The sequence below is a fragment of the Xiphophorus hellerii genome, chromosome 4 (genome assembly GCF_003331165.1).
Source record: "Xiphophorus hellerii strain 12219 chromosome 4, Xiphophorus_hellerii-4.1, whole genome shotgun sequence".
In the NCBI taxonomy this organism is placed as follows: Eukaryota; Metazoa; Chordata; class Actinopteri; order Cyprinodontiformes; family Poeciliidae; genus Xiphophorus; species Xiphophorus hellerii.
Window position 1 is genome coordinate 19,188,970 of NC_045675.1, and position 23,721 is coordinate 19,212,690.

General features: G+C 36.7%; 3 protein-coding genes across 9 annotated transcripts in view; 2 read left to right on the forward strand and 1 right to left on the reverse strand.

The window, feature by feature from the left end:
• Positions 1–5,705, reverse strand: part of syt7b (synaptotagmin VIIb) — a 104,549-nt gene extending 98,844 nt beyond the window's left edge. For all 3 annotated transcript variants that reach the window (XM_032559774.1, XM_032559772.1, XM_032559771.1), the window contains exon 1: positions 5,599–5,705. In XM_032559774.1, the coding sequence (XP_032415665.1) occupies positions 5,599–5,629 (31 nt within the window). In that variant the 5' untranslated portion in view covers positions 5,630–5,705. The remainder of the gene's footprint in view (positions 1–5,598) is intronic.
• Positions 5,706–5,868: 163 nt separating this feature from the next.
• saa (serum amyloid A) lies at positions 5,869–10,050 on the forward strand. 4 transcript variants are annotated; one of them, XM_032559780.1, is made up of 4 exons: positions 5,869–5,991; positions 8,045–8,143; positions 8,261–8,399; positions 8,902–9,912. In XM_032559780.1, exons 2-4 carry the CDS (start codon positions 8,056–8,058, stop codon positions 9,038–9,040), a joined length of 366 nt encoding a protein of 121 aa, XP_032415671.1. In that variant the 5' UTR covers positions 5,869–5,991; positions 8,045–8,055; the 3' UTR covers positions 9,041–9,912. The 4 variants fall into 4 exon arrangements, with proteins under 4 accessions (XP_032415671.1, XP_032415672.1, XP_032415673.1 ...); XM_032559781.1 differs by having other exon boundaries at positions 5,980–6,072; positions 8,902–10,050; XM_032559782.1 differs by lacking the exon at positions 5,869–5,991 and adding an exon at positions 6,081–6,498 and having other exon boundaries at positions 8,902–10,050.
• A 1,969-nt stretch (positions 10,051–12,019) lies between these two features.
• Positions 12,020–23,721, forward strand: part of apba2b (amyloid beta (A4) precursor protein-binding, family A, member 2b) — a 55,778-nt gene continuing 44,076 nt past the window's right edge. For both annotated transcript variants that reach the window (XM_032560265.1, XM_032560266.1), the window contains exon 1: positions 12,020–12,158. The gene's annotated coding sequence lies outside the window, so the exon portion shown is untranslated. The remainder of the gene's footprint in view (positions 12,159–23,721) is intronic.

The window sequence follows — 23,721 nt, forward strand, 5'->3', positions numbered from 1 at the left end:
TACAAATAACATTCCATACTTTCTTAGGCTTTTCCAGACTGCATAGGAACCTTATGTTTGACAAGGAAGATTTTTGGTGAAAATATCTCCGATTAGGTATACTAACAACAAAAATTGAATAATATTGTAGCAACAAATGCTTGGCATATTTTGGGGATTTTACTTGCTTCTAAAGGCCAAAGAAACCTAATGGCGTATTTCACCATGAAGTCTGGTTTCTCTTCCTTCATTTTAAGCTTCCACACTTCAAGTGAAAATTGATGTGACAGCGTCATGAAACTGAGGAATTCATTTTTTGAATCTTTCTCACCACAAAGAAGATAACCTCAGTCCCACTCTATGATACATTGTGTGTTTTCTTTGGCTCTGCCACTTTGACTTATAAGTACGTCTCCATTTTGATGGGGTCTTCTATCATGCTCATCTTTGATTATAAATATGTGCATAGAAAAGTTGAACCGAGGAATATTTCTCCTCTCTAGTCGCCAGCTATCTGTTTCTCTGGAACTAAATATGAGTGGCTTGCGTCCCAGCACTATGGCTCACAGTTAAACAGGGTATAAAAATACCTTTGTTTCCAATTCTGGTCATTACTGCTCTGTCTCACTTTCCTCTCACCCAGTTTGTCTTAAACCACAAATAAGATTCCGGTCCATTAGTTTTGAAATTAATTACACATTTCTAGCTGAATCTGAATGTGGCTAATATTAGGCAGTTATCTCTTGACAGCTCATGTGCCGGCTTCATAATTAGTGTCTTTTGCACTGTGCTTTAAGGATTTTTTTATACCTGACATTAACACCTGGACAGTTTCTTTACTCCAGCACCACCAAACTAACTATAGTACAGAAAAATGCTGATGTCCAAATGCTCTTTGAAGAATCCAAAACTCTAGATATTTTTTATATATACAGTACAGACCAAAAGTTTGGACACACCTTTTAATTCAATGAGTTTCCTTTATTTTCATGACTATTGACATTGTAGATTCACACTGAAGGCATCAAAACTATGAATAACACATGTGGAAATATGCACTAAACAAAAAAGTGTAAAACAACTGAAAATACCCCTTATATTCTAGTTTCTTCAAAGTAAAAACCTTTTGCTGTGATTACTGCTTTGCACACACTCTGCATTTTCTTGATGGGCTTCAAGAGGTAGTCACCTGAAATGGTTTTCACTTCATAGGTGTGCCCTGTCAGGTTAATAAGTGGGATTTCTTGCCTTATAAATAGTCATGAAAATAAAGAAAACCCATTGAATTAGAAGGTGTGTCCAAACTTTTGGTCTGTACTGTACATTAAAACTAGAAAACCCCTCTCTAGAACAAGAAATGACACCAATAATTATTATTTTTTATCTATTTTTTATTGTCAAAGACAAGATGAATGAATACATTTAGTTATGGTTTAACAGAACTAATTTAATTTAGGGGGGAAAAGACACAAGATTAGCAACACGTGGGACCTTAGTTTCAAGATCCCACGTGTACAACTATAGATAGGCAACATAATTCCAATCATTTTAAGGGAGCATTCAACCTTAGGTAACAGGCTGAGTTCACATGAAGGCATTTTTCTTTTTTATTTGTTGTTTTTCTTCCTTTCTTTCTGAAAAGTATGGAAATCTTTGTTTTCTATCTCAACTGCCACAAAAGCTAAGTTTAATATAAAATAATAAGCACACAACTGTTTCAATAAATAGCAAACAGTGCAAAACCAAAAATAAAACAGAGAAAAAGCCCTCCCAGGTATTAAGGTATTTGCCTCTCTTCCTTTTTAAAAGTCACAAACCTTTTTCTGACGGTGATAGCAGTGACTAGAAAATTTTAATTAAATTCAGAGCCAGACATTTGCAAACAAATGCATTCACCGGTCCTTTGGGTTTTCATGAATAATAACAATAAAAATTATTCCTAAATTGCCACTTTGTTGGCATCTCAACAAAGTTAAGTTTGCTTTATGACGCCGCATCATTCAATAAATAATACAGACAGTTAAAGTGTTTTTATCTACAGTTAAACATGGATTTCAGCTAGGGAATCTCCACTTTAGTGCTCTATCAACTAATTAGAAATACATATAATGCATTTTGCCTGTTGTAGTCTTTAAATAATTCAACCTAATCATGCAGACAGTTTAAAAGTCCAGCCTGACTTGTAGGTATTTGTTCATACAAGTTGTCAGTCAGTAGCGTATAATTGATGAAGGACATGAAACTCAAAATGTTTGGAGACATAATTGGTTATATTTTCTATAGCAACTTATGCAAAGGACCACAGCTTGACCAATAAAAATACCACCAATCACTGCAACTCTGGTAAGGGTGTTTGGGAAACAGGGTTAGCAACAGGTATTGGGAAAAAAAAAAGCTGCAGCTAAAGTTTTTCTCTCCAGGCAAGAAAACTGCAATGTTGTACATTGAGTTTAAACAGTTATTTTTAACCTTAAATTGTTAAAACGAGTCTAGTAAAGCATGAACTAGAAGATTATACAATAGAGTGAGTTTTACTCTGACAGTTTCAAATCTGCTAACCCAAACTGAATCTGTGAAAAAACACAAAAGTGATATCTCTGCTCCTTTTGTTGTTACAGCCACTTAGACAGAGCCTTCTTGAAAACTACAGTCCTTTTAAATGTCAAATCCAAACTTAGTTATTCTACACTGATCAAGGATAATTTAAAACAATTAGTTTTTTATGAAACATCTTAAATGTCTAACAAATACGGAAATGTGATTCTTAGTTTTCTTTAAGTTTACTGTTTAAATGTTTTATCTCAAGAGCCCTTCATTTTGAATCCTCTTGTCTCATAAGTTGAATATAAAGTTATATTGATAACAAACAAATTACAACTTTTGTTATTCAGTATTCATGTCACCCTGCCAGTAAGTATAAATCTTGCTCCTGTGTTCATAGGGCAAATAACTATGACAAACTATTTTTAAAAACCAGCATTGATAAATTATGTGAAAAGCAAAGCAATACTATTTAAACAATGTTATGTTTAGCTTGAGTTCAGATTAAATTAAGTAAAACATAAATAGGTGATGCTTTCCTTGTGTTTGATTTATTGGGAGCTAAAGCATTAAAAACGTAAAGTAATTAATCTAATTCTTAATACGATGGCTCCAATAAAGGATTAAGACTTACATAAATAATTTACAGTATATTTCTGAAATGTATCTGCAATTTTATATCCATATGGATATAAAACCTTTTTATTACTGACAGATTGACTCTTGGTGGGATGTGCTGATCTTCTAAACTTGACTTTTAACTGTATTTCTGTGACTTCATGTCTGTTGCAAACTGAACAAAAGTTTTCTAGACCCCAGACAGATTACAATATTATTAAACTCTAACCATTATTCAAAAACTGATGAGATGTTTATTCTGGTGTCATTGTAAATCTGCAGATCCACACCACTGAACATCCATTCATTATTGTTGCATGGATGCTGGTGTACGGTGTCCATCTCTAGGATTCATTGGACAAGGGTGAACAGGTCACCAGTCCATCACAGGGCAACACATGAACATACAAGACAAACAACTATGGACACACATTCACGGGGAAGTTTAGGGAGACAAATTAACAGCCATATTTTTGTACAGTGGGTGAAAGCCTGAGTAACATGACACCTGGAGACAACTCACACATCCACAGAAGAGCATGCATGCAGAAAGACCCCTGGCTGGTATTTGAACCCATGGCTTACTTGCTGCAAGGCAAACAAATGTTCCTCTGTGCAGTCCTATTAAAAACCAGTGACTTTTATTTTAGATAAATCAGACATGCTTTCCATGAAAGTATCTCCAGAAAAAAAACCAATCTCTTCTGAAAAGTGTGTTGTGCCAACTATCTCAGATAATGTAACGTGACAATTAAAGCTGGAGGCTGGACTATAACTTTCCCCTAATGACCATGAGTTATTGATTGGATTCAATCTGACACCGTGTAGAGCCTGTAACCAGAAAGAACCATCTGTTTTCAAAGAGATTCTAATTGTTGAAAATGTCTCCTAATAAAAGAACATTTTGTACGAAATTTGAAACATCAGTATTTTTCTATATAAAGCAGCTGAGATGGGGCTCAGTTGTTATATTTAACCTTACGTTTGACTTGCATGACTCTCTCTTAAAGTTCTCTCTTGCTTAGAGTCATATAGACAACCATCCTGTCTCCTACAGGCTGACAGATGCAACATAAACACATAGACACAGTCACATTTCTTCACTTCAAAAAACTAGTTTGATGTTACATGAATTATCCTGCGGACTGTAACAGCTGACAAAACTTAAGCACTTTTCCCATAAGGCAGTCTAAGTGAGACATCAACTCTGATTTGGACGACTTTGGTGAAGATTGACTTCAAGTAAAGATGAAGGTCTGGAAAAACCTAAAGTTTTAACTATAGGAAGGAAATGTGTTTCTCTGAAACATGAGCAACAAAAAAGACCACACAGACCAAATCTGTCATGTAATCATGAAATCATTTCTCCTCGTGGAGGGTGACTCATCTTTTGTCCCTGGTAAACTCATATCTGGCAATGAGGTCGTAAGACATTTTATATGATGCAGCGTGCCACTTTAGAGGGCACCACTCACCACATGGGGAGCACCTCACCAAAAACAGCATCCTTACAGCTGGTTAACATGAGCAGACAGCCTCTCCCAGCATAAAGATGTGAAAAAAAAATTATAAAAAGAAACATGATATTATTATCTTTGTGCTATTCTGAGGGATATATCATCTACTATCTGTGTTTTAACTGTGAAAATCACCTCCCTGACAGAAATGTTCTTACTTATTTTGCTAGTGTATTTACAGTAGAGTTATGGAAATTTCATCAGTCATTAAAATAATGTCTAACCTAATAAAACTGGGTGTGGTGGACCTAAAATAATCAATGCTTCTTTTTAATTTAACTGTATATAATTATAAAGAGGCTGCGTCATCCACACAGATTTCCAGGAGACAAATCTCCTCCAGCATCAGGTGTTAGTCAGTGACCTGAACCTCATTTCAAAACCTTAGAGGAAAGTGATAGTGGGTGACTCCTGGATACATCAAAAGCTATTATTTATCATGATAGCAGAAGGGGCTTGTGTCATTACCCACTGTCTGCTCTCTAATTCTTCCCGTGCCATGACACGTCTGTTTTGCAATCACAGACAGCAAAAAAAAAAAACAACCTAACACCTCATTGCAAGGACTTCCCAACATTGTGACCTTGTGCGTATGTTCTCGAGTCACCTCATGGGAACAGACCCGAACACAGCGCATCCAAATCGAGCACAACAAGTGCCCAAGTGGCTGTCTCGCACTATCCTGCCACCTTCAGTTGATGCAAACACTCCTACTCTGTGCTTTTCAGCGCGTTTTGGAGAAACACACGCTGTATCAATCACAGACAATCAAATCAATTACCATTAGCTTGTTGGCAGAGGGGGAAAAAAAATATATATATATGCGTGCACCTGACTTATATATGGCCCATTCAAGGGCGTGTGGAAATCAACGCAAGAGCTTTGCATCTGGAAATGATTTCAAATTATAAACCAATAGTATATAGTGGAATCTTTTGCTCACCTTTGCTGCTGTCTTCTTGGTTGAGATGCATGACTCTTCTTACCGTGTACTCATTTAGGCTGTCTTCTAACTAAGCTGTACGCTTCTCCAATAGAGTTGTCGACGTGAACTCTTATTCCAATTTATCTCTGCTCTCTTTGCCCGCCTGATGCGTTGTTCAGCTGGCACACAGGGACGCGCCTGCACTTGTGCGCTGTGCGTCCTCCTCTACCGCCTCTCTGTTCCCCTCCAGTTGGAGCAGGTAGTCTAGGTGAGGTTTAGAGTCTGTGTTGTGGCTCTGTCCGCTTTCTCGCCGAGTATGTTTATCGTCTGAGCCCGGATTCGCTCAAAGGACTGGTCGGAGCAGAGGGTTTAAAGGAGGAGACGCCAGGCAGACGGGTGGGGTGACGTGAAGTAAGTCAGTAGGAGGTCGTCTACTCGGAGATGAGGCGAGGAATCCGCACGCCCTCGGAGATGCTGGCCGTTTTATCAAAGGTCTTCATCACGGCACAACCGGACTTCACTTGGAGCTCCTCAATCAGGGGCCCATCCTGACATTTAAACCGAAATACACCGAGGCTTTCGTGTGTGTAGTTAATTTTTTATAGAGCTGATTTTTTGCTCATTTAAGCACCAAAACGGAAGCGCAAAATCTGAGCCTCGTCACAGTCCCAACTGGAAATAGCGGGTGAAAAGCACAGTTCAAAACTGAACGACACGAATGCTTGTTGTCAGAGCTGCATTCCCCTCTTGTCCTGCCAATGGTTTCGGAACAGAGTCAGTGATGGGCGATTCGTGTGAGGATTTGTGAAAGGATGCCTTTTACGCACAACCTGCCCAAGTTGTGCTTTAGATTTATTCTGTTGCTCACGTGCTGAGCCCGTTTTGCGGTTTCATTGGAGTCATTGTTGCAAGCAGCCGGTGCGCTTTCATTATCATCATGATGCCATTTCAGCCAATAGCCCCACACAGTCGATAAGGAGCATTTACTCACGATTCACGTTCGCCCGGAGCCACGCGTGGAACGTGGCTCTCTGGCGATCTCTAGTGTTGCTCATAAATCAGCTGCGTTCATCTTGGTGTCAAGGACGGAGCTCTTACTGCCCATTAATAGAAGCTAATGAATATTAAATTACGAGAAGGCAAGAAGTATATTTTAAATCAACAGCTATATTTTGCCATTTAAATAAAAGTTTGAGCAGTGGTAAAAACAAAAAGGGTGAGCCTACAATAAAAGCAAGCTTTTTTTTTTCTTTTTGCAAATAAAAATATGCCTATATCCTAGTAATATTCTATAATTTGCTGAGGCTAATATACATTTAAATAGGTATATGAATTGCAGCTTTATTACAAAATGTTAATATATTGCATGCACAACACATTTTCTGTCAATAATATCTTCCCAGTCATACAAATGAAAATCCAAACCGACACAATTTATACCATGTAGTTGTTTGCAATAAACAAACAGTACAAAACAATCAGCCAGGTCATTAGTTACCCACAGTTCTAGTTTTATTCTGATGGCTGTGGGGACAAATGACCTGTAGAGCTCAGCACTGCAGCCCATTGACAGGCGTCTTTGACTCTGTAGATTTGTGAACTTTGTGGTTCTGTCCAAAGGTTTTCAGTGAGATGTGGCCTTGACTGTGATCACTTGTTCTGTATGCTTGGCTTAAAGCACAGAGCAAGCTGTACAAACACAGGAAACAAAACAGCTTGCTCAATGAAGAACATCCACAGAACCAATTTTTCTTTTTTCCTTGTTTGTAGTAGGTCAGGCGTTGCTCTTCCATTGCAAAGAAGTTTGCACTTCAAAAATAAAATCTGGAAACTTATTTTAGTCAGAGTCAAAAAGAAAATTGACTTTTCACTTTGAATACTGTAATATTGGTCTTTGGATTTCTTGTTTAAGTGTTAAGTTTCTTGTGAACAGTCAGAGTTTCCTTTTTTATAACTTGACTTTGACCACAGTAGTGTTTGTATTTGGATTATTTGTTTTTAAAGCTTGGGAGGGTGCCATGTTCTTTCAAATGAATCAGCTTCAACCTGGGAAAACATCTGAAAACCAAGTGAAAAACCTTTTGACATATAAAATATCAACAATAAGTTTTTTATGTCTTTTATTTGCAGTTCAATTGATAGGATAAATGAAATTATGAAAAAAAGGCTTTTGCAACCACTTACATTTATTCTTGTGTACTGGGTTTGTGCAATAACTGCATTACCCAACTGGAAGATTTCCTCATGTCTCAGTCCAGCTTTGAGATTAACACAGATACACACCTTGTTATGAAACAATAAAAAAGACAACGATCGTTCTCACTTGTAGGACATTCTAAGGTTAAGGTTTTAGTGTGCAATCTGCTGCATCTGTAAAGTAAGTTTAGATTTTAATTTAGAGATCAATCTCAAGCAGTGTATGCAGATATCAATATTTGTACATTTCTTTTTCTCTCTCTCACAGCATCGATAGCCATGAAGCTGCTTTTGGCAGGAATTGTCTTGATCTCCATTATTGGAACTGAAGCTCAGTGGTACTACTTTCCTATTGAAGCTGCAAAAGGTTAGAAGTGTTGTTCTGTTCAGGCTTCAACACTTCATAGCTGTACGTTTAAAGTTATCTCTGAATATCTTTATTATTGTAATCACTACACAGTGTTTGGTATTTTCTCCTGATAAGGAACGTTTGATATGGGTCATGCCTATGTGCATATGAGACAAGCCAACTGTATTAACGGTGACAAATACTACCATGCCAGAGGAAACTCTCGTGCTGCGAAGAGAGGAAACGGAGGCGAATGGGCTGCTGAAGTGATCAGGTGAGAAGCACACAGTAATACTGATGAAATTTTGGAAATATATTAAGAGTGCAGCACTAATGGGAAGTTAGAAATACTGCTCTGTTAAAGCTTGTTTGAAGCTTTTTTTTATTATTGTTATATTATACACAGTCATATTGAATTATTTGCTTTACAATAAAGTTCATTTGTAAGAATAGATGTATCTTTTAAAAATACCAACTTTAAAGCAGGTATTGTACATATTTTTCATTAATCCCAAATTTCTGAAATAAATATGTCTTAAATGTTTTATTAGCTGTCAGTTAATTAAGTTATTGTAATACGTCAAGTTTTCAGTAATATTCTAATACATTAAAAGAATCTGCATATTCTGCTGTTTTATTCCATATTTTTCTTCCTTAAATACTGTTACTAGATTTGAGGCCAGTTTTAAAATACATACATCTGCAATCTCATCTTATGATTTTACTGTCTTTTTCCCCCTGATGGCTAAAATGTGGCTCTTTGTTTCTCCTCTCAGTGATGCCAGAGAGTGGATGCAGAAAAAAACAGGCCGAGGTGCTGAGGATTCGGAGGCTGATCAGGAGGCAAATCAATGGGGACGAAACGGAGGAGATCCCAACCGTTACAGAGTCAACTGTATTCCAGACGATCATTGAAGAATGCAGAGTTATAAAAAATCTAATCAAACCCATGGCACACATTTTAAAATAGACAGACAAATAAATGGGACCACACGTAAAGAAGCAATAATTGTAAAAGTATCTGTATTAGAGAATGTCTAACATACAAGGAAAGAAAACCACACTTGTGAAACATTGCAGATACAGGATCTACTACATGTACAAGTGTATTCAGTTTATGTAAAAACTTTAATTTCACTTTTTGCATATGTTGTCTGAGAATTATATTATTTTTGCTAGAGTTCTGCTGTCTGCCACCTCCTCTGGCTAAACGAGCAGACTTAGGACCGAGCTGGTCTTCCCGATGAGCTCCTGTTTGATTCAGAGTAAAAAATAGCTTTCCTTATTGTTGAAAGCAAAGCAATTTCAAAAAGGTAAGAAAGTTCATTAAAATATTAAGAACTTGTAGAGGGATTACACAATATATCAAATCAATTGAGTGTAATCATATAATTTTTTACTGAAAAAACTTGCACTTAGTTGGAGTACAGATGAGGTCTACAGCGCTAATTTATGTCGCAATCTTTAGTCACATTGATGGCATATTACAACATGTAATATGCCGTCATATACGGCATATTATGTCTTTTATTTGCAGTTCAATTGATTAATGTATGACATAATTTTTTATTAATTCATACATGATTCAAGTGGAGGGAAAGCTACGCAAGCTGATAACCTGTCAAATTTATTCCAGTCTGACTCATAAAAATGTGAATGTTCATAAGAGATGTGATTCATTCATTCATGTACTTGACAGCAAAATGCTATTACATCTCAAATGTTTTCATCAGTAAGTCATTGTGTATGCGTTAAAATCAGATAGAATGTCCTTCATGGATATTACAATAAGGCAAGGTTTTGAAGGCAAGAAAATGATTTTTAATTTAATTTTGTTTCATAAGAAATAAATTCTATTAGTTAACTTATAAAAGGGTTTTAAATGTGTTTCTAATTTTAAATAAAATTCCTAAAGATACAAAACAGCCGAGACTTGTCATGATCTGTGGTGTAGAAGTAGGATAAAGGGACAGATAGAAGCACTGTGATAAAATGGTTTAATAATAACAAAGAGGACAATTAGGTTTATTTAACCTTATCAAAAAACAATATGGAACAAACAAATAAGGGTGCTTAATTTCTGAAGAGGTGTGATTGGTGACATGTGGAAAATATAAGCATAATCATTGGAATGCTACAAAGTTGAGGGTGAGTGCAGCGCAGAGAGCAGAGGGGAAAAGATGCTAAAATAAAATAAATACAGAGGGAGCCAAACTAAAACACAAAAGGAGCTACAAAGCAAAATAGAAAAATGTCACATAACAGTCTAAGCCAAAATGCCCAGGAAATGGAACAAAGAAAATAAACAGGAAATTAAAACCAAAGAAATTTAAATATGGCAAAACCTTAAACAGCCAAAGAATTATGAGAAAATTAAACACAAAAGTTGAACAAAATACAAACCAAAACAATTTCAATAGTTCATTTTTGTACAAAATTTGTTAGAATAATTTAATAGCTTAAAAATAAGAGGTCACTTAATAGTGTATTGAATTTTAATGCAGAGAATCATAATAAATCAAAAATAGGAGATAAAATCATTGAAATTAATTGTTACTTGTATTTCTACCACAAGGTGGCAGTGTTGGCCTGTATCTAAAATACCAAACTGACAAATGTCGGTTGAACTGTCAGATTTGGTTTCTTTTTTACTTGCTTATTTGCAACAACATATGTCCTTCCTGAAAAGCAAACCTTAATATAGTCAGGAATAAAAAAATCCAAATCCACAGTAACGAATTAGCTCATCTTGAAACAAATCACTAAAAAAGAATGAGGAGATTTGATTTGTGGATTTGTGCCTAAATTTTCAGTGTTGCTAGTAATGGAGTATAATTTAGCATTTGATGGCTTTGGATCAGTTTGCTCCTTTGCCAGCACATACATTTTTATTTAAAAAAAACAACAATAATTTAGAGTACACTAATTGTGACCTATACCTTTGTACATGTGTTTTTCAAAATTTCTCTCTCATCTATCAATTCCTCTTTCATGTAGTCCAATTCTAATTATGCAAGGTGACAATTATGCAGATTGGATCATTACTTAATTTAGTGACAATTAGCTACATACAGGAACAGTGACCAAATCTGGAATCAAATTAGGAAAAACAACCAGCATCAATCTTGGACAATTATTTAAAGGGGTGGTAGTATATATTTTCGAGTCTTATAGTGGCAATTTATAGGACAAATAAGTTACATTCAATCAAGTTATGTTACATTAAACATAACTTTAAAAAATTTTGGCACCTTGAAATTGGCCTCTGTCTCTTTAAGAATCTAATCGCTTTCCAACACTTACCCTCACAACAATATTCCTACATCATGCAAGTGGTGTTTGTTCATAACTTCTGCTGCTATTCTGGTGGAGCTCAGTGGGTAAGGCGCAGGGAATGGGCGCTCTGTGAGGGGGAAGCTCGGCTGGAGGCTGCGGCACCAAGGAGGAGCTTTGTGGAAATGGGCAGCACATTGTTTGAGTAAGCGTTTAGGCAGCCCCAAATGGCTGCCACAGGAGAAGGATTTCTCAAACATACATGAAAGAATGAAAGCGACACTCCGGACATGTTTTTGATGAGGGAATAACATACTAACATAAAGCTCAAAACGTCGAATGTATAAGATCCACAATAACCCCCCAGCTCACACCATTTTTTAAAGACAAAAGCACTAAGTTGAAGGCCCCATCATGCATTAGTTTTCCATCGAGGCTCAGTGTTGTTTAACCGCCTCAGATTGACGGTATTTTTAAACGTTTGCTTTGTTTACTGGGATAATTACAGTAAATATTCTTCGTTAATCTTTGTCCAAGTACGTCTCGTGCCGTGGGTTGAGGTAAGGGGCTCTCGCGCAGGGCTGTTTTCACCAACCAGACAACTGCAGTGGGCTCGCCTCGTGTTATGCTCGTTCCGGGGCTCCGTGATCAGCGGCTGTGCTCCGTACGCTGGCTGTCGGTGAAACAGAGATGCGCTGCCTGCCAGCTCCGTCTCTCAGGCTGAAAAGGAAAGGACTTACAAACATATGACTTTCTCCAGGTAATGTTCCTTTTTTGTTTTTGTTTTTTTTTTTTAGAAATGTATAAATAACACAGTATGTATCTATATATGCTGTGGTCGCTTTTTTTTTTTTTCTTGGTATCTTGAGGGGAGTGGAAAGCAGGAGGATGCTGATCGCTCTGGTTGTGTGGGTTTGTCCTCAGCATCAGTGTTATTAACAACAGGGCTGCTGAGCTCGAACGGAAAAGGCTTCTTGCTTCCCGAAGCCCACCTACATTTTAATGGGCACTCAGTTGAATTTTGTCGCGTGGAAGTCCTGTTCACACCTATCGTTACATTTTCCCGGTGATTCATTAATGCGCAGTCCAGTCTGCGCCTAATGTAATCGATTGTAGTTAGGCTGTGTTGCAAATAGGCCTTTTAGACATTTTACGTGTCATAGCAACTTCTTTCATTTTAAAGTGGTGCTGGTAGTCGACGTCCCTTCCAGTTTAAAGTGTGCCAGCTCCTTTTGTTTAAACGCCTTATTATGTTCAACTGTTGTTTCTGCCTATTTTCTTCCAAATCTCTAAAAGGTTATTGCACATTCCTTCCCAAGTCTTTGAAATGACACACTATAAATAGGCTATATTTGGTGAAGTTGAAAAGAAGGAGGAACCTGACTGTAGATTTCCTTATCTTGAGATAAACATGAATTTTTCAGGGTGTTAAGATCTAAATCCTTTGTGAAAAAGCATAACCCCTGTTTGATGTTGGATTTGTATATCCTTTGGTCCCAGCCAGAGGCAAGGGCAGTTGCTGATATGCGTAGTGTCTGGATGCTCTTTGTTCTCAGGGAGCAGGGGACAGGGCAAGCTTTGTGTTATATAGTACATCTGTCTTCATCCAGTCATGCAGAATGCATTTTCGTGCCAGTTTAGTGCCATCGCATTTAGTCCACTTGAATAGCCTCCTTTGGTCTGTCACATGGTACAAGGTACATTTGTTTGGCTGGTTTTGCCTTAGAGCAATTTCAGTATCAATGCTGGCCTAATTACAATGCACAGTGCTCAAATATTAATTACTATAAATGCAATTCTGATAACTGGCATCTATGACATTGGTTTGGAGGGATTTTTTCTACTCCCTTTTAACAAAAATTGTTTTCATTTAGAGACATTTGAGGCTTATTTAACAATAAATAAACGCCATCAGGACTTCGAAGAGGGCAGTCCCAAATCCTAATGCTCCTCGTTGTTCTGTCATTGAAAGGTGGATTTGCTGTTACTTAGAGCCGTTGTCATGCTGCATAGTTCAAATGTCCTTAAGCTTAAGTTTTTAATGTCACAAACAGATGGGCAGACATTTACAGTATCATTAGGATTTTCTGGTAAAAAAAAATACAAATAAAAGAAACAGAATACATAGATCCAACAATTGCTTCAAGATCTCCAGGTTTTGAAGCAACAGTAACAAAAAAGCAAAACCAGACAAAATTTGTAGAGGGCCACATAGTTTACACTGTACAGCATAATGCTAAAATAAGTTTCATTGTAATTTTGTTACATTTATAGGATTTTCTGATATATTAGTGTCTAAAACTAGTTAGTTTAGCCTTTGCAGAGGTGCTGCCAAGGCTGCATGCAAAGGGGAGCTTCTGTCTCCCTGTCACCATATTATTTTCCCTTTAAATATTACACCCAGTTATTAAAGCTGGGTTTTCCATTCTCATTACACATATTTTTGTTATGAGACTGAACGTCCCTTAAAATCAACACAGATTTAGATTCAAACAGATCTCTGTTGTAAAATAAATAGAGACAAAATAAATAAAAAAGGTTGTTGATGATGTTTTATTGATAAATCATTGAACAGTCAAGATAAAATCCTTCCATGTCTCTTGCAATGAAGACATACACACCAAATTTCCTGTGCCACTGGTATTTGGAGCATGTTTGACTTCCATGTTTTTTTTTTCTGAACAAGGATCCTGAAAGTATTTCAGCAGAGTGCTCAAGCTAAGATGGGTTTTTATTAATCCGCCAATAAGAAATAGTCAGTAAGTCGCTCTAAAAATTAAAAAAACCTAAAAACAAAACTAGAAAACTGAAGTGAAGTGAAACATGTTTCAAAATATTCAGAAAAACAAAAGCATGAAAAATGTGACAAAAAAGAATTACAATGTCCAACTTTTAAATCCGGCGTGGGGGCTTTGACAGAAACTTCTAAATATGAAAACACAATATTTTTAGAAGTGAGGTTTCTATATCAGTGCTTTGTTACAGGGCATTTCGTTCCACACCTGCAGTATGAGACTGACACTCAGTCTGCAGCCTCTTGGGGTCTTACTCATACTGCAGCTGAGGATACTACACCGATTCTGTTGATGGGCCAGAAATAGGGGAGAGCCTCCAGTCCTGCTACACAAAAATGACCAGATCATCAGTTTTTGTATCTTTAGTATTTGAGAATCTATAATTCATCACCTTTTGAATGCCTTTGTTTACATAACATAGTTTCAGAACTGTAACTTATAAAAGTTTCTACAAGTTACAGTATTTTTTTTATCTTAACATTTTCTACTTTGTAACATATATTGGAAATGTTTTGTACACTAAGAATATCAGGGTTTGAATTAGATTTTGGCTTTTGATTGATCTGTAAGCTAATACAATCAGATAACTAACCTCACTGTAAATCAAACTGAAATATTGAGGAATACATGACTGTCTATTTGGAATGAGGTCAAAAATAACTTAGAGCAGAGGTGAGAGCTTAATTTCTATGTTTTTTGACAGCACAGCTTTGCTGGCTTCTCTGTTTATGCTTCAGTTTCCTGCAGTTTAAGTTGAAATCAGGATTTTTTATCACACAGGTGGATGTTTTGCTGCTTCCCTCGATTACAGCATCAGGTCTGAGTCAGATCTGCTAGGACAGAAAATCATCTGGTAGGGAATGGTGCTGCTATTGTGGTGTGTAACAAAGGAACAACCATGAGAAAGCGTTTCCATTTTCAGTCCTATTTGTATCTTGTGATCATAGCATGATAGATTTCTGAGTAATAATAAAAGAAACAGTCTGAAAAAGGCAGTAATTAATTATCCATTGCTTTAAGATGCTAGTGTTTAACACTCATCTACAATATTCCTAAAATGAAGCATAAATATCCTGAGAAATCTGGGCTCATCTATTTTGTTCACCTTTGAGGTTGTTTTAGTCACAACAGTATTTTCAGTTTTTCAACAAGGCTGTCCTGGAACGCCTACTTGACACAGTGGCTGAGAAATGTCTCACAATATATGGATTTCATATCAGTCAATGTTAATCATTGTTGATTTTTCTTTGTTTTGAATATTTAAAATACTAACAAAAGGGGTGGCATGACCTTTTCTCTTATCCACAATTCATTCTTGAACTTTTCTACTCATTTTGTTCTTTCACTCCAGTCTCTTATCTTTTATTTGAAAGCAGTTATGTGGCAGGGTGGCCAAACTGGCCCCACTTACTGATGCATAGTTTCTGCATTCTGTGAACTGTGCAGACTTCATCACACTATCCACAGACGGTTGCAATTTCATAATGGAGCATACCACTTGTCGACATTTCTTCATTTCCCGCATTATGCGAAAGGATACAAGGAAGTGTGATGATGTCGTTAGCCGCCTAGCCTTGTTTCTTCATCACCAAGTCACTGCACAACAGTCAGTGCTGCACAGAGAGCTGCAGTCATGCTCCTTGTGAATGGTTGCTGTGACTCTCAAGATTTACTTTACAACATTCTCAACTTCATTGGTTTGGTGTAAAACAAAACAGTTTGATATGAACTGCTGAGTGGTTTCCTGCTCGAGTCAGTATGTAACCGGGCACACAGTCACAAAAAATGACCACCGAATAGCAGCCGTCACCTGTGAGTCCACACTGAGCTCACCTCAAGCACAGGCCTGAGGAGTGAAGTATGCCTGAGTATGTTGGGAGCAACATGAGACTTTTACTGTTCATATTACTCAACAAGCTGTTGCTAGGTAACCAAAGACTGAGTGAGTTAACTGATGCCACTAATCTTGCTTACCTGAGGCAATTTCAAATTATTCTATCACTATAGTCTGTATAGTGACAGTCAACTTTAATTGTCTTTGGAAGCTGTTTTTAGATCACTGGTGTAATACTGAAATGCAATTCCTCTCCAGAATCGCCTGTAGAAAAAAAGCAACAAAACCAAGAGACCACCCTTCCCCATTACATCCAAATTAAAGAGCCTCTAAGACACTTCTTTTTATCTTGTTTTCCTTTATATTTTAAGTCCATCAGTGATTCACAGCCTCATAAAACAGATGTTGAAGCAGTCACTAGTTGAGGCTTGAAGAGGTTCATGCAGGGAGTCAAGTTATGTTGTTTAGGCTTTCCTGAGTGTTCGGTACGACGCTTTGCTCTTTGAAGTGTGAAGACCAAACAAAACATGCAACTAAGGTGTTCAAAGCATTCAGGGTTGCAGGGATTTTCATTGGGTTCATATTTCAATTCACCTTCACTATGCCCTTAAATATTTTTCACCTTTGATAAATTACATTTATAGACAGAAAGAGAATTCACTACACTGTTTTTCAGAAATTATTTGAAAAATATATTAAGACATGAAAAATATATAAAGGTTATTCACTTTGGTTTGGTTGTGCCTTTCCTTAAATGGTATTTTGGATGATACTTGTGAATTTTTTTGTTTTAATAAAGCTGACTTAGATGAATTATACATGTATTAGGATAGCATAAACATTCTTAAAAAGATAAAGTAAACATGTGCACAGAATTTCACTGGTCTTGACATTCAAATGAGTCCAAACCAGTTTCACACTTTGCGGTTAAATCAGGTCAGATCGGGAGCAAAGCTAAATGGCACAGAAAGGAGGAGGAAAGAAAGAAAAGGAAAGGGACTCGTTCTCCTGCAGTGCTTTCTGAAAGAGAAACCCATTCATAGCTGCATTAATCATGGGTGTCCCTAAATAATGGCTCTGAGGCAGCACACAGAGAGGGAGAAACAGGAAGAAAAAAGAGAAGCTTGGAAACAGTCTTTTTTATTAACTGGATCCATCTGAATGTTAGCTGTCTGCTTTCACTGCCAATTGGTCTTTATAACTTAGAGATAAGTTATCATCTGTGCTATATTGTTGCATAATGTTTATACTTTCTTTTTGATAAGCAGTTGTTTTAATAAAGTTGTGACAACTCTTCTCTTTTAATCTTTTGTTTTTTTTTCTGAACATCAAGACTCAGCTTATTATCTTACTTACTGTAACAAAATGAAATTACAGTTAAAGTTTGACATTAAGGCCCCCACATACTCTGGTCTATTTCACAACATGGAGAAAAGGGTGTTTTGTATGTGACACTGAGCTGGTAAGGTTAAGAGCTGACGCCACCAATCAGATGAATGCGCATCATCCACACTGCAGCGTTGATTTTCTTAATTTTGCGAGACTGGCAATCGGCCGATACTGTACATGTGAAGCTAATCTAACCACTGTCCTCTTTTACTCTCCCTAACTAGCTCGTTAACTTGCTAGTATCCATTTGGATTGTGGAAAATGAAGGAATTTGTCAAAAAAAAAAGTATGAAATCAGTACAGTCAACTATGAAATCTCAACCGTGCCTGCTGAGTCTGCATCGTACATCCGTGTATGTGGAAGCATTTTTGATCAGGAGAGGGTCTGTTAAAATAAACACAGTTCCATAAAAAACCTTGAGAGTGCTCTTCCAAGCAGATGAGTTTAATACACAAAAGAAATCAAAAACATTCTGATAAGACATTGTTTAATACTGTGGTTCACCATTTCTTTAGGGTTCTATCTGAGTGGAACTGGCTTTAAATGGGAGCCCAACCCTGATATTGATCTCTAACTACTGTAATAATAATAATAATACATTTTATTTGAAAGGCGCCTTTCTGGCACTCAAGGACACCGTACAAAGAACGAAAAATAGCAAAAACAATAAAATATAGCAATTAAAAGTAGGTAGAATAAATACACAACAATGTATCTATATAAAATCTATATGTAAATCTATGTAAAAATCTATATAAAAATCAAGCAAACCAATTGTGTCATGTTGAAAAGGCAGATCTAAAAAGGTGTGTTTTAAGTTCGATTTTAAATTTAGGGAATGAATTTATGTTTCTAAGATGAGGTGGTAGGGAGTTCCAGAGTTGGGGGGCAGAGCGACTGAAAGCTCTGCTCCCCATGGTAGTAAGACGGACAGAGGGGACAGACAAATGGATAGAGGAGGATGATCTGAGGGAACGAGAGGGAGTGGCAATATGAATAAGATTGGAGAGATATAGTGGGGAAAGATTGTAAAGAGCCTTAAAAGTATACAGAAGAATTTTGTATTCTATGCGGAACTTGGTAGGCAGCCAATGAAGTCTTTGCAAGATAGGAGTGATGTGGTGCATGGATGGGGTTTTAGTAATGATACGGGCAGCTGAATTCTGGACCAGTTGAAGCTTATGAAGAGATTTCTGGGTGAGACCAAACAGAAGGGAGTTGCAATAGTCCAGGCGTGATGTCACAAGACAGTGAACAAGAATGGCAGCGGAATGGGAAGTAAGGGAGGGGCGAAGACGGTTGATGTTGCGTAGATGAAAATAAGCTGAGCGGGTAATATTGTTAATATGAGACTGGAAAGAAAGGGTGCTGTCAAGAATAACACCCAGACTCTTTACCTGAGGGGAGGGGAAAACGGAACAGTTATCAATTTCAAGACTAAAGTTTTTGATTTTGGCCAGATTAGATTTAGTACCAATGAGAAGGACCTCCGTTTTATCACTATTAAGCTTAAGTAGATTAGAGGAGAACCAGGATTTAATTTCAGTCAAGCAATCAGTAAGCGAGGATGGTGGAAGGTTGGAGGCTGTGGTGTAGTTCAACAAGGTAAAGCATATAAACCATAAATATAGCCTCAAACAGAGGCTCTCAGACACTGCGCCAGAGTAAAAATACCAAAATAGATTATTCAAAGACATAGAAGCACACTGCAGGGAATCATCTGTTATTACCTAGAGCCATTTCTTATTACATCTATTTACTTATAATGACTTAGTTATTTGTTAAGCCACATGGATGTTTTTGCTTTGACCTTGGCTATTTATTTCATGCAGGCTATTAATCACTTGTAGATTTTCCAGGAATGCTACATTGTTTTTCTAATGATTCAGTATTGTCTCTATGAACACATGCAGGACATTTATTTTCCATATGTATGTTTTTTTTGCATATTTTTTGTCACTTTATTGACGCTGGCATTGGTCTCGTTAAGATAGTCTTTGCTTGACATGGCAGCATAAGTGGCTGAAGGAAACACATCAAGCATTGTACTTCTAATAGTTGTAATTATTGAGAGCTTTGACTTCTATTTTAGTATTAGCACACATGCAACATTTGTAATTTTACCTTCCTCACTCTTGTCGTTTTAGTCAGAAGATGAGGCTCATGTTTCAGTATGCTGTCACTTGCTATACAGTATGTCATCACTTTAGATGCATTCTCCGGGCCAACACCGTAACTACTGCTTTTGTTTAAGAAGCAGCATGACATTAGCATTTAGATGTGTGGGGAACCTCACTTGCTGCTCTCACTGTGGGAGCCTGCAGACAAATTCACATCTGCTTGGTGCTATATTTCTTTTCTTTGTAGTGACAGATTGTAGTCGTTTTATGAAACTCTATCATGTGCTGTTAGGTGCAGAGGAAAATTATTTTCCATAGCATGCAGTGTGGTGTCATTATTCAAGCATAATAATCAAGCTAGGTTGTTTTTTATTTGCAGACCGGCATGTTTGTTGATTGATGGCATCCATGATTGTTCATCATCTGGGTGATAAAGTTGGAATAGCAAAACCAGATGTTTTTTTTATGCCTAGTGGAAGACTAGCTTCACAAGATAATGTGGAGGAGACGGGAACCTCCAACAGCATTCTGCTTTGTTTAAAAGGAATTAGATTTTATCATGAAACTGATCGGTTTGTGGGTTTTAATTACTCTGATAGGTGTAGCTCTGTACTTTTGACGCATCAAATTTGTGGATCAGAGGGAACAAGTACGCCTCAACTTTTCTTGTTGCCTGTATCTGGGAGAGCTAGTGCTACTTTGAATATTCAGATAAATCATAACTGCTTAAAGCACTAACAAAGAGTTCCCACTGAGTCTATAGTTCTGTACTATATTGACCTTTTATTGTTGATAAGAAAATCTAATGCTGCATTTATATTGTATTGTATTATGGGATCCCACATGAGAGATGTTGCTATGGAATTACCTCTAACTGGGGAGTTTTGCATTAAAGAGAAGTCAGTCAGCCTAAATAACTAATTGACACACCACCTCTCCCTTGGATGTTGTTTGTTTGCAAAAGGGCAAATGTAACACTGATGGGTTATAGAGTCGCTATTTTTCAATCAGTGTAACAATATACTGTCATTTGAAACAAAAGTAGTACACTAGCACAGTCTAAAACTCTTAAGTCCTGTCTTAAAAAAACATGAAAAATGATTTAGATTAATAGAATAGAATAGAATAGAACAGAACTTATTGCTCCACTGTAGGGAAATTCAGGTGTTACAGCATTAAGTAAAACATTAGAGAAATGAACTTAACTCTTAATTGAACTCGTGATTGTCTTGCCTTTTGAGTTACTGTCCATATATAATGAGTCTTAAATGTTAAAATTAAGGTGAACTAAGCACCAAAAAACAAAGTAAAATTGCCTTTTACCACAATACTGAATCAAAAGTCAGAATCGTATTGTTTCATGATTTTTGGAACATACATATAAATAAACTCAATTTTGTAAATATTTTGTACCCAATATACCCAAAATGTTACAACAATTTGTCAGAAGATTAAAAATTTGAGACTGAGAAAGTATGGACTTTGGAAATTAAAATTATGAGTCCTGGTAAAACCTTTTTAAGCTAAAAGAAAAGTTACCTAATTAAATGTTCAGGTCTACAGAATACCCACAACAGATTTCAAATTTATTTAATATGCATTAGAAGACGATAACTTTGTCCTATATGTAGAAATGCAGAACTGATTAGTCCACATCTGACAGACTTGGTTACAAATTGAGGCTTTTACTATTATATCCCTTATAATGGCAAGTGCATATTTCATGTTATAGCTTATTCTTTGAGAAAACAAGAATTACATTATCATAGCACATTTGTTTCCTATCGGTGTCATCTGCTTAATAGCATGAAGCACTAATAGCTGCGGGTCAGAACTTTATTACTGGGCTGTATTGATGATGCATGTTGTTTATCTGTGTTGTGGCTAAAATCTTTCTAAGTTTATATTTTGTTCCATCTTTTGGTGCCTTGAGTCTGTAATTCAGAGACAAGTGTTGGTTAGGTGTATGGGACAGGAGGTCATGGCATCATGGCAGCGAGCAACCTTGCAAACATGTTTCCTGGGTGTTTTGTTAAAGTCGGGGAACAGCTTATCCAAGGCCTCATAGCGAAGACAGCACTGTTAGCCTTTGGCAGTCATAAATGATGATGGACTATGAAGGTTAGTGTGATACATTTCCTACTGGGGATGGGCTCCAGTGGATGTTCACACGTGAGTTATTCTAGGTGGAAGTTGGCTTCCTTGTGTGCATAATGTTGTTTGTGTGCATTTTTCCGTTATTTTGATTCACCCTTTTGTTTTAATTAATATGCTTTCATTGAAGATCTATTTTGCTTCATACGATATTGCATTTGACTTTCACAACACAAGTGAAAACTTGTGTTGCAAATGAGCCCACACTGGTGTGCTATACTGAATTAAATATTTAAAAATATGTTAATGTACCATTAAACAGAAGTCTTTCAATTTGTAACAAAAAAAGACTTTTGCATATTTTTTATTCGACATCATTGTGCTCTATTGTATGCACAAACTTTATATATTTTATGAGTGAATTAAGTATTTATGTAGCCCAGTTCACATTTAACTAGTGGGTATAGAAAAAAGTGTCAGGAAAATGTAGGTTAATCATCATCATCATCATCATCACAATTCTCAGTGTCAGTACCACAGTTACATCCATTGGAGCCCTAAAAACATGAGAAGTGGAACTAAAATACATGGAGTTACATGTTCTAATTACTGGAACTTAAAATCTGATTAAACTTCAAACTAAACTACTATGTTGAAGGAGACTTTCCTGTCTGGCTGTTATGCAAAAATGTTTTTCACCACTGATGTAGTGAGACAGACTTATGTTAGCATTAGCCTTTATGGTCACATTTTCAGTTATTAGAATATGTGATTATAAGTCCAAATTCTTGAAAGCACTCTCTGGAGTTTCAATGGTGACAGAATTAGGAAACGGTCCAATCAGAGAGCACAGTACACCAGTCCCATTCCCTGAGTCAAAAGTCTCCAAAGGCCTGCTATAGGAAACTCTACTGCATGTTTCTGTCTGCTGTTTGCTTTTTTAGCTATATTTACTCACACAGTGGATAGTCTCTTGCAAAAAAAGCTCCTTGCTGTGACTTGTGGTGCAAAACTCAACCAGTTTCTACCATGTGTGCTTGATTTTCATGTGTGTGGCCTGATTGGTGGTGTTTTGAAACTGAATAAACATTGCACTTTAATTCCTGAGAGAGATCACTGCATTGAATTCTGTATTGTAGTAAAAAGTTATAATGTTTAAATGCTTGAATCACATTAAGTGCTTGTCTTCGAATATACTGTATGTGGACAATCATTTAAAAATCTTGTAATAGGTCCTTTGGTTGGCTGGGCCTTAGGACATGTATATGTAAGAACATGTATGTGTTTACATTATCTTTTCATATAGTTTATAATTTTGTGACATATTTAATGTAATTACAATTCATAATTGGAATACAGTGAAATAAAACATTGGATTCAGAAGACTTGTGGATTTAAGGAAGTGGACAAAATCACTTGTTTCAGGCCTCTAACTTCTTTTCTTCACCTTTGGTTTAGTTGTGAGAGAGATCTGCTGAGTGTTTCGTCTTTGAATACCGCAGTGTGCTGCAGTATGAGTTGGACTTGTGGGACCCATGCAGGCCGCAGGGCTGCATACTGGGAGCCAAAGAGAACTGCAAGAAGACGGGACACTATCATTTTAGTTACTGCCAAAGTGATTATGTTATGTTTTTTCCCCCCTCAGTAGAGACAGAAATATGTTTATGGCACCATTTTATACCGGCACAAACGCTGTCTGAAAATGAGAGTAAAATGTACCAACAGAAGCAGGTGTTAATCTAAGCAAAGCGTCTGTCATATTTTAAGGCAGAAACCTTCCAAAACTTATTATGAGTGAAATAAATTGTAGCTTGCTTGTTACACCCTCAGTCAGACACTCTGAAGTTTGCTGTTTTGCTGTTCGATTCACTTCAACCAGAGTGAAAAAGAGGTTTTTAATCTCAATTTTTTTTTATCCTTGTAATATAAATGTAAGAAGAAGAAGAAATAATGAAACCCTGAAATAAAAACAGTCCCTGAAATACGTAAAGTAGCTTTACGAAATAAAAGTGTCACACAATAAAACACTAAAGAATAAAATAAATACATAAATAAATCTTAAGAATTGTGTATTTATCAGCTCCCCAAAG